The sequence below is a fragment of the Emydura macquarii genome, unplaced genomic scaffold (genome assembly GCF_026122565.2).
Source record: "Emydura macquarii macquarii isolate MOO-44397 ecotype Brisbane River unplaced genomic scaffold, CSIRO-AGI_Emac_v2 contig_119, whole genome shotgun sequence".
NCBI lineage: Eukaryota > Metazoa > Chordata > Testudines > Chelidae > Emydura > Emydura macquarii.
In genome coordinates this window covers 117478-128978 of record NW_027130256.1, presented here as the reverse complement: position 1 = coordinate 128978, position 11501 = coordinate 117478, and the positions used below count along the sequence as shown (strand labels likewise).

The 11501-nt window shown below is 43.4% G+C and overlaps 1 protein-coding gene across 1 annotated transcript; it reads left to right on the top strand.

Moving 5' to 3' along the window:
- Nucleotides 1-257: 257 nt before the first annotated feature.
- Nucleotides 258-1187, top strand: LOC137150181 (olfactory receptor 13G1-like). The gene has a single exon (XM_067543930.1). The coding sequence runs from the start codon at nucleotides 258-260 to the stop codon at nucleotides 1185-1187; it is 930 nt and encodes a 309-aa protein (XP_067400031.1).
- The last annotated feature ends 10314 nt before the right edge of the window (nucleotides 1188-11501 follow it).

The following is an 11501-nucleotide window of genomic DNA, read 5'->3' as shown; positions in this document are numbered from 1 at the left end:
GTTATTTTTCCCCTTTTCCAGTCAAATTTTGGGAGAACATAGATTCAGTATCTGAGACGGATTTGTGTGCTAACATAGTTGAATGCAGCTCTGTTTCTTCCTACATTGTGTGAAATGTGTAGAGTATGACAAGATCGCTCTGTCTCGCTTTCATTGCCTGTCTGTCTAGATGCTTCAGTTACCGTAGTGCTGTAGTTTCTGATACAACACTTGACAGCAACTTTAATCTTTGTTCCTACAGAAGGAACACTCAAGCAATGGAACCGAATAACCACACCAGGGTGACCGAGTTCATCATGCAGGGACTCTTTGACAATCTTCATCACCAGGAGCTCTTCTTTGGTCTATTCTTGTGCCTTTATACAGCTATCCCCATGGGCAACTCCCTGATCATAGTGGCTATTGTCTTCCACCCTTCTCTCCACACCCCCATGTACTTCATCACCAACTTGGACATGGTCAACGTTATGTGCAGTTCTTCTGTTCTGCCCAAGATGATAAAAAACCTGATGCAAGAGAGGAAATCCATCTCCTTTGATGTCTGCATGGTGCAGCTCTTTGCTTTCACTTTGTCAGGGGGGACAGAGCTGGTGCTCCTCACTGTCATGTCATATGACCGGTATATTGCCATCTGCCACCCCTTGTGCTGTGTAAACCTCATGACCAAGAGAATTTGCATCAGTTTAATAATTGGTGTCTGGGCTTTCATTGCCATCAATTCATTGGTGCACACATTGCTTATTGTGCGTCTGGATTTCTGTGGACCCAACTTCATCCAGCATTTCTTCTGTGAGATCCCACCGATGCTGGCCCTGTCCTGCAGCTCCATCTACTTCAACAAAATCATGATCTCCATTGCAAACCTCTTCCTGGCTATGGGGAACTTCCTGCTGACCACCGTGTCCTATGGCTTCATCATCACCACCATCCTGAAAATCCAGAGCTCCAAAAGGAAGCAGAGAGCCTTCTCCACCTGCTTCTCCCACCTGCTTTTGGTCATCTTGTTCTACTCCTCCATCATCTACACCTACATCCGACCACCCTCCAGTTACTCACTAGATAAGGACAAGATGGTGGCCATAATGTACACCCTAGAGATTCCCACCTTGAACCCTCTGATCTATAGTTTGCGCAATAAGGAAGTCAAAGTGGCATTCAGGAAAATCCTTTCATTCATGATAAAATAATTTTGTCAAGAGTGAACCTGATTCTCACCTGCCTTGTCCCTTCTAGGCCAGGTCCACAAGTGGTGTCAATAATTGGAGAACTATGGACTTCAGTAGGCAAACATTTATTTGCACTGTGGATCATTCAATTCAATGGACCTACTATGATTAATACAAGCTAGCGATGCGTTGAATTGACTGCAATTGGGCTATGCTGATTTACACCAGCTGGAAATCTGGCCTCATTGATTCCTTTGGTGCTATATTGATTAGCACTATCCAGAGTAAGGCACATTACGCCAGACTTTTAAAGGTATTTAGGTATCTAGTGAGATTTTCAAAAGCACCAAAGCACATAAAACTCATTGATTTCAGTGGGTGTTGGGTGCCTAGATGCTTCTGAATATCTTATTAGGTACCTTAATAGCTATAAAAACCTGGCCCATTGTGTAACAAATACTGTGCATGCAGTCACATTGAATGAAAATATTATATATTATCCTCAACAAGTACCTATGATAAAAATAAAACATTTTCTCTGTATTCTCAATTTTTTTATGAGATATTAAACCCGCAAAGATTTCAAACATAAATCTATTGTGATATGGAGATCTCCTGTTGATGTATAATGGACTTAGATCTGAAATTTTAATAAAATTATTTTTATAGGAATATATTCCTATCTTATTGTAAATATGCACTTCTCAGCATCAGAAATTGGGTATCTTCAAAAGATTTGTTTTGTTGATAAGGAAATATTTCAATCCCCAAAACAGAGAAGATATTAATGAAACCATTGTTCCCTGTCACCGCCATAAATAGTTCATATTATTTCAGGCTATGACGGCCTCCTCCCAAAAAAGTGATGGTCCCCACCCCCTGATACCATGCTAGCCTTACTTCTGCACTGCTACTGGTGCAACTTTCAGAGGGGAGCACCCGGCCAGCAGCCACTGATTTCCGGCCACCCAGCTCTGCAAGCAGCGCAAAAGTAAGGGTGCCAATACCGCAACCTCCCTACAATAACTTTGTGACCCACCTTTGGTTGGGACCCTTAGTTTGTGAAACGCTGGTGTATTCTGCTAAAGCATGAAGTGCTCTGGTGGGCCATGGGTCATAAGTTAGGTATACTAGTTTAGGGCAAGCTCCTAGGATGGAAAGGGTTTTTTTAAGAGAAAGGTTTTGATCAAGGATAATGAAGCCAAATTTTGATCCCATTAAAGTTTTTGGTTGAGATGGAGAGGAGTTGCTATGTAATATTTTCTCTTATATTATGTTCTCTTCCTACTATGATAAGTAAATCATAGTTTTCTTGGTGAAGGTTGCCTGAGTTCCTCAACTTTCTACTGGTCAAAGTTCCTGAGGGAAGAATCATAGAATCATAGGACTGGAAAGGACCTTTGAGAGGTCATCTAGCCCAGTCCTCTGCAGTTATGGTGGGACCAGGCATTATCTAGACCATCCCTGACAGATGTTTGTCTAACCTGCTCTTAAAAATCTCCAGTGATGGAGATTCCACAACCTCCCTAGGTAATTTATTCCAGGGCTTAATTGCTCTCAGAGTTAGAAATCTTTTCCTAATGTCCAACCTAAACTGCTCTTGCTGCAATTTAAGTCCACTACTTCTTGTCCTATCCTCAGAGGATAAGGAGAACAATTTTTCTCCCTCCTCCTTGTAATATCCTTTTATATACTTGAAAACTGTTGTCATGTCCCTCCTCAGTCTTCTCTTCTCCAGACTAAACAAACCCAGTTTTTTCAGTCTTCCCCTATGGGCCATGTTTTCTAGACCATTTTTCATATGTCCCTCTGCTCTAGTGAATTGTTAAAAAAAATATTTCTCCACAGTGGAACAGTTTAAACAGAAGAGATTGAGGGATCCCAACATCAGCATACCCCAAAGGTCAATAGTTAAGGCACTCACCTAAGAAGGACTGTTGTGATAATATACTCTGACATCCTGCATCTCACAGGCCCTAGGACTTTCCCAAATACATTTTTTTTAAGTAGAGATTTTTTTAAAAAATCCTGAAAATGCTAGAGAGGGAGAATTCACCAAATATTGGGTAAACTGTTCTAACAGGACTAGATATATGCTGGCATAAATTAGCATAGCTCCACTGAAATCAATAACCCAGGTTCTGTTGCACAGCCTTTACTAGTAGATTTGTGAGGAACAAAAGTCGAACTCCTAAAACAAGAAAAATGTTTATCCAAGTCAGCAAAAGTGGACCACAAATAGAGTGGTATAAACTGGCTTGTTGAAGTGAAAAAAACTGTTCTAAGTGGTCTCCAAGGCTCCTGGGAAATTCATGGTTTGTCATGGAAATGAACTGGAAAAGTCCAGAAATGGGTGGAAATGTTTAGAGCTGAAATCACTAATACGATTGGTGAATGTTGATGGGAGAAGGCTGCCATCGCTTTCTGGAATATTATTTATCTGGGGGTCACTCTGTGGGATAAGAGGGGAATGAATGGACTGGAAAGAGAGAACTTTACCATCGTCACAGCCGTACACACCATCCTCAAATTCCCGATTCACCATGAGGACTTTAAGCCTTTTTTGCCCACATTCTGAATGGCATCCAGAGGAAAACTGTGCAGAGAGAGGGAAACAAATTACATCAGTGTGATGGGCCCCCTTAGAGACAACCTGGAACTGTGGGACCGCTGTGTCCCCTTAACTCTCCAGCCGGGGCTGTCTCTCACAATGCTGTGTTAGTGACAAGCAGCCTACCCCTCCAGCTGCTATCACTCAGCCACCAACATGCAGAGACACACCCACCGAAATTGCATGAATGCTCTCTAAGCCACTCATGAACTGGATATAAGGAGAAACCAGCAAATCCCTTAGAAGTGTACCACCTTACACTGCTCAAATTGATTTACTCAAAAAGGGGTGGAACCAACTGGTCCCAACGTTGCAGGTTCCCTGCCATGAATTTATACAGCATCTCTTTCAGAGTCTTTTTAAAGCGTTCCATCAGTCCAACCATTTGGGAGTGGTAGACGGATGTCCTTAGTGCTTTGATTTTTAAAAGGGCACATCGTTTTTGCATCACCTTGGGTGTTATATTGGTCCCTTTATTCATCAGGATCTCTTTACACATCCCTCCTCTTGTGAACACTGTCAGGCAACTCAGGTGCCACGTGAGCAATGGTGGCTGACTGAGGGGGTATGGCTTCAGATTACTGGGTGGCGTAGTCCAACATCACCAGGATTTATTAGTGCTGATCGTCTTCCTCATGGGTCCCACCGGATCCATCCCAATTCTCTCAAACAGCATCCCAATTAATGGAAGGGGGACCAGTAGGGGTTCTGGGGGTTTCCAGGTCCCCACCAGTTGACACAAGGGGCAGGACGCATCCTTTGACATCCGCACGGACCCCAGTCAAGTAGAACTTGAGTATCACTCAGTCCAGGGTCATTTCACACCTGAGGTTCCCCCCACAGGGTATCTCATGGGCCAGCTGTAACACCTGATGCCGGAACCTCTTGGGGGCCAGGAGCTGGGCTCAGGTCTTACCCATCTGTATATCTCAGATTACCCAATACAATCTTTCTCCCTGCAGTCCAAAATGGGGCCATAATGTCCGCAAGTGGGGGTTGACTACCTTCCCATTTATGCCTGTGATTGTTCATAGGACTGGCTCAGCATCGGGTCCTCCTTCTGGGCACTGATAAAGTCCACCTCCCTAATCAGCTCATCCCAGTCTTGGGTGATGGGAATCTCCTGCATCCCCTCTGGCAGCTGTTGGGTGGAAGGGCCTTCTCTGGGGTCATCTTCGCCCCTTACTCAATCCAAGTCCCCTGCCTCTGGAAGGTCTATGTCCTCCTACTGGGGACATCCCTCTTCCCAGAAGGGCCCATCACCCTAAGTTTTCACAATCTCACTGAACTTCTCCAGATTGCTATCCAGAATCACCCAAGAGTCTGTGAGACCCCAACCCATTTCATCCTGATATGCCCCTTCATCTTGAGTTCCACTGCCCTCATGGGATATGGGTGCATGTCCCCATGAAAGCACTGAAGGTAAACCATGTCCACATCATTTCCCGTGTCTGCTAGCTACCTCAGGATCATGGTATGGCTACAGCCCACACCAGAATTGTCAATTTGGTGGTCCCTTTCTACCTGGCCTGTCTGTCTAATGTCCACACCTTTCAATATGTACAATCCATAAAGGGGCACTCTTAGTGGTAATGACCCTAATGTCCACAGAAGAAACTGAGGCCAGCTGGTGGGATCTCTCTTTCCCTTCATGCCATCCGGGGCTGGTGAAAGTCCTCTTCTCTTGTACCTGACAAGGGCCTAGGATTCTCCCCTGTCTGAACCCCTGTGTCTGTGGTCAAGTCCAGGCCACTACTGCAGCATGGGTCAGAGTCTAAGACCAGTTCCCCAGGTGCACATCATCCTCGGTAGCCTCAGAACCCCTCAAGTATGATGTGCCTGATCCTAGGGCACATGGAGTGGGTGGCCACACCCGTGGTGTCTTTGATAGCCAAGAAGTCTTCAGCCAGGTTGACTGTCTCTACTAATGTTCCAAGCCAGTATTGCAAGACCCACTCTTTACTTCCTGCTGGGAATATGGGGATGAACTGTTCTAGGACCACCTGTTCCTCCAACTGCCTCGCTGGTTGCAACCATCGCTGACAATGTTCTTTGAGGCACTGGGCCACGGCCTGGGATCGGGCACCCATATGGGGAATTTTTTTTGGTGAAAATGTTGATGGTGAGTGTCAGGGGTGATGTCAAACGCACCCAGGATGGGATCTTTAACCCTGTCATAGTCCTGTGCCACCTTTTGGGTCAAAGCCCCAATAAATGGTCTGGGCCAGACCCACCAGCTACATGGACAGTAAGATGGCCCAGTGCTCTGGGGATCATCATGCTGCTGCTACTACCCTTTCAAAGATGATCAGAAATACATTTGAGTCATCTTCAGAGCCCATCTTCATCAGTGTCACCAGTGGGTTACTTGTAACCATGGGACTTGGTGTTTTTGCCCCCAGGCTGACGTTTGCCCTTTGTGATTGGAGTAGAGTGGCAACTTGCTGGACCAGATGTTGTTGCTGTTCATGTTGTTGAGTGGCCAACTCCCAGAGAACTTGTTGTTGCTGCTTTTGTTTTCATGCACCCTGTTGTGGTAATGAGTGGCCATCCGCAGGCATAACTGCTTTTGTTGCAGCTGCTATTGTGCTTCTTCTTGTTGCTGACTGTTGACCAGCCAATTTAGCCCCTTGTCTATCTCCCCCTCCCTTGAGCCCTCTTTGCTTTCAAGAGACTCTGTTTCCTCTGCCTTTTCCTTTTCCTTTTCCTTTCTAGGTCTTCTTACAGACCTGATAACAATGCCTGCATTCCCCGCCAATTGTAGTTGGGGGGTGACATGGGGGCTCCTGTCTGGTGGCCTCAGTTCAAATGGTGGCTGTCATGCCTAATGCCTTCAGTTCACATAGCAGTAGTCCCACATAGGAGCCTCAGTTCACGCAGAAGTCATGCTGAGTGGCTGCAGTTCATGCCGCAGCAGTCCCATTTAATCAAGGGATGTGGGTTTTAAAAAATATTAAAGAAAGACCATGTCATTTTTTTCTGACTCTCCACTTTGCTTAATTGACACAATGGATTTCCATAAGTAAATGACACCATAAATTTGGATCTCATTCATGTCCCTGATCCAAGAATTCATCTACTTCTCTTTTAAGCATGATTGGTCCATTGAAGTCAAAGAGGTGACTCCATGCTCAGAGTCGGGCATATGCTTCAGTGCTTGGGTGTAATTGAGTCTATAGTAGTTAAAATTTCCCCCCTTTTAACTCTTACCCCTGAAAAGTCTCTCTCTGATCTCAAACTCAATATGAATTTTCTTTCCTACATAGGATTAATCTGTAAATCAAATTTTGCTTTCATTACCAGGTCAAGAACTTCATGATCTTCAGTGTTTGCATTCAGTCACACCTTGAGAGTTTATCCACTCACCCTCACTGATTAATATGAAATCTCTCTCTATTGGTAGCATTATGTTCAGAAAGAAATACATTGGTGGAAATGATGTTTTCTCCTGGAAAATTCAGAAGAATATCCTTTTTGACGTAATAGCAAGAGGAATTCTCTCAACTTGATGTAAAACATTTATTTGCACTAATTTAAGTGACTCCCATTTACATTCTACTTCAGGGCCTTGTTTGAGAATTAGCTCTTGTCCCTATTCACAAAGGATGCAAGATCTCCCTCCAGTTGGTTACTAGATATGAAGAACAATTGTCCTCAAGAAGTCATAACTCACTCAGAAGTTGTACTTAAATTATGGTTGGGTCGATTGCATTTGAGGATCAAATGAAAGGTAAGAATATTCCTTTTGCTTGTTTCTTTCTTCCTTGTTTACATTCTACTTTTCTCACAATTCATGCTTCTAAATGAATCTTTCTGACTTTCTTGGCTGGTAATTCAAAGTTCCTAAATGTGTTAGCCAAGAAAACCCAGTGAAATTCAGTGAGTTTTCAGTGATTAATTCCTTTATATACTTTTCAAAATCAAACTAAATTTAATTTATACGTTTTGTTTTGTTTTGTTTTTACCTTGACTAAATGTGTGTTGCAGGAATACACATTTCCACAACTATGGTTATGAATCTAGGGTCATATTTTGATCTTAATTTGATTAATACAAATCTGATAAAAATTCACCTACATCAGTGGAGTTACTTTGAATTTTACTGTAGTTGAATCTAAATTCAATGGAGATATAATGTCATAACATTGATACGAGGGCTGAAAGATTCAGTTCATTGCCTGTGCCCTTAAAAATTTGCAGTCAAATTTGAAACGTGATGCAAAGAGTGATAATTGATTTTTTTTCAAAATTACTGTAATAAGATATTTGAAAAATTACTTTAATATAATCTTATGATTAGTTAAATTTATTGGCCCTGATGGCCCTCTCATTTTCATCATCTTTACAATTCACTAAATCCACTGACTTCAATTGAGATAGTACCAATTTCCTGCAGCAGGATTGAGAAGAAAATCAGGAGAATAAATAACACAGTAATAAGACTAGAGAAGTCTGAAGACAGTAAAGGGACACTTAATAGTTATGCAGTACTTGTCAAATCATGTGATTGATATTCCTAATATTGAAGCAACATGTATATATTGCCAAGTAGCTTATCATCAAAATGAAAAGTTGGCAGGCACATTCCCATTCGCTTTAACAGAAGTTGTATACCAATACAGATCCAGTGAGTGGAGAGGCAGCTTCTCTCACTGCAATGTAGTTGCAACTGATTTACACTAGAATGAGTTAAAGGGAATTCAAGTTATTTTATTATGCATCTTGATTCTACATAAATAACATATTATTATGTTATGTTTTGTAGTATATATCTTGTGTATCTTATATACACTGATAGTATCATATATTGCAACAGATGTATTTTGGGAAATTAGTTTAAAAGTAGAATTTTGGCAATTAATAAGACTTCTGGTGATTAATTGATTTTGATATCAAATTCTGAAGTCCTATCTCATACCATTTATGTAAAGAGTACAAATGACTTCATGCACCATTATTTGAGGATATCAAGAATGTTGTTTCCCCCTTCTCTACTCAAATGCTGGAAGAATAGAGATTCAGTATCTTAGACAAATTATTGTGCTAACATTTTAATGCAGCTGTGTTTGTTCATATTTTGTGTAGAGTGTGACAAGGTCTCTCTCTCTTTCACTACCTGTATGTCTAGATACTTCAGTCACCATATTGGTGTAGTTTCTGATTCAATACCTGATAGGATCTTTAATCTTTGTTCCTACAGAAGGAACACTCAAACCATGGAACCAAATAAACACACCAGGGTGACCGAATTCATCATGCAGGGGCTATTTGACCACCCGCATCACCAGGGGCTCCTCTTTGGGCTATTCCTGTGCCTTTAAGCAGCTGTCATCCTTGGAAATTCCCTGATCATTATAGATATCATCCTCCACCCACCTCTGCACACCCCATGTACTTCTTCATCGCCAACTTGGCCATGCTCGATATTATGTGCAGTTCTTCAGTTCTGCCCAAGATGCTGGAAAACCTGATTCAGGAGAAAAAAAACATCTCCTTTGAAGACTGCATAGGCCAGTTCTTTGCCTTCTCTTTTTCAAGGAGGATGGAGATCTTGCTTCTCACCATCATGTCATATGACCTGTATGTCGCCATCTGCACCCCTTGTGCAAAAGAATTTGCATCAGTTTAGCAGCTGGTGTCTGGTCAGTTGGTGTCATATGTGGACCGAAAGCGCAGGTACAACTCTTCCCCACTCTCAGTAGTCCCATATATATCATCCAGAGCATGTAGATACTCCATAGCACCAGCAGAGGGGCTGCTTGTCCATAATGATCTGATGACATCAGAAGCTGGTCCCCTGAGATTTTCAGCTAGTTGTTGCCTTTTGATATTATCCGGGCATTGCCATTCCTCCATCATCTGGGTAGCTTGGTCCATCCAAGATTCAAAATCATCCTCTCCAGCAGGGGTAGGTTTTGTACCAGAGAAGAATCTTAGCTTACGATACCCAGCTCCTTTATAGGGTGGGCGAGTACACCGTTCCACTAGTTGTCCTAGTACGGTTACGAGACCCTCATTTGTAGCAGCTGGGGGAGTAGATGCTGGGATAACAATGGCCCTCACATCTTCCAATGTCTTTCCCTCTTGTTGCAGCCAAGCATCCAATTTAGTCACAAAATCAGGGGTCCCATCTGACATGTTTTGCTCCTTTGGGACAGTCCCAGGCAGAAAAACAGGCCAGGGGCCAATTTCACCCACTATACCAACTTCCAGGGGTACACATTGTGGGTCCAATTCAACAGCTACTTTCACCAATACAGAGACAGTCTGGTTGTTAGAGTCCCTACGGCGACCATAAATTATGGTCTTTCCAAAAATTCTCACAGTACCCAATGCCTGACGTATAACAGCATCCTCAGTATCTATGGGCACCTTACATAGTATAATGGCTCGGCTGGGTGGCACACCTACCTCTTTACACCAGGACATTAACTTATGATGCTCCATGGTGTGGCAGATAACAAGCTCACTAAAGCAAACAGGGTCCTTTAAAATTCAGTAAGGTTCAGGAAAACAGTCAGAACTTCAATAAAATTAAAATAAATAGATATAAATGGTTTCCTGCTGCAGAATTTGTGGGTGGTAGAGGGATCCCAGTGGTGCCTCCAAAATGTAACCCCCTTCTATTTCTGGGTTACTTGGGAGCCGGCAACACTCACCTGTGTGCAAGGGCGCTAAGGTTGTTAACAACAAAGGAGATCCTGAGTATCCAAGTGGTGATGTAGGATAGGTGGAAATCCTCTATCCATCCCCCTGCTGCAGTCCCGTTACTTTTAAAGGAATTTAAACTTGGTGGTGCCTCCACCTGGCTGGTCCCTGCACATGCTTAATAGCAGGCCTTTGGAGCTTCCAGGACTAAACCTAGTCTGATAATAATAATAATAATAATCTGAGACAGGTCTAACTTAACAATTGGAATTATGCAAACTAAACATCCAATATACTTAAATTAGAATTAACACAACTTTACTTAACAAATTAAGGAAATATGGCATAACAGACTGAAATTAAACATCACTATTATGTTAAATCCACAGGGCAGTTGACTAAATCAATTAATAAAAATAACATGAAAAACTAAACTTGTCTAAACTTGCATTTACACTGCCACTTGCCTTTACACTATTTACCCCACCTGCAGAGTGTGCACTCCCCAAGAGTTCAGAGCCCTGACCCCTTGCTTGCGTGGGCACACTTGGAGATCTGAAGCAGACAGCACCCTGTGGGTTCGGTGTTCCAGTTCAGCCCAGTTGTCATGCTGGAGATTTGGAGCTGGCCCAAGCAATTATCTGCAGTCCTGGCCCTGCTTGAAGGGACTCTCTCTCTCTGCCTCTTCTCAGGCCCAGTCAAAGTCTCTCTGCAGTGCCCCTTCCTTTACACGCCCTGCCCCAAACAACGGGGGAGGGGGGGCACTCACACCACCTTCACTGCAGGCCCACCTCAGGCAGCTCCAGGCTCAGTCCCTGCCCTGGCTTGGGCAATGCCACCAACTCCGAAGCTCCCTGCTCGATCAGGCTCCAGCCAGCTCTTAGCAGCAGTTTTGGGACCCCAGCAGCAGGCAGTAGCCAGCAGCAGTCAGCCAGCAGCTTCCAGCCTCAGCTGCACTCCACCCTAGCACCAAAATGGAGTCCCCCACATGCTATTCTCTGTCTTTCTGGAAGGGGAAGAGTCTCGCTCCTTTTACCCCAAGGCATCATGGGAGTTGTAGTCTCCCAGGATCTTCC

Bases quoted from the DNA above. Each gene is read 5' to 3' on its own strand.
- LOC137150181 (XM_067543930.1), top strand. From the start codon at position 258: ATGGAACCGAATAACCACACCAGGGTGACCGAGTTCATCATGCAGGGA.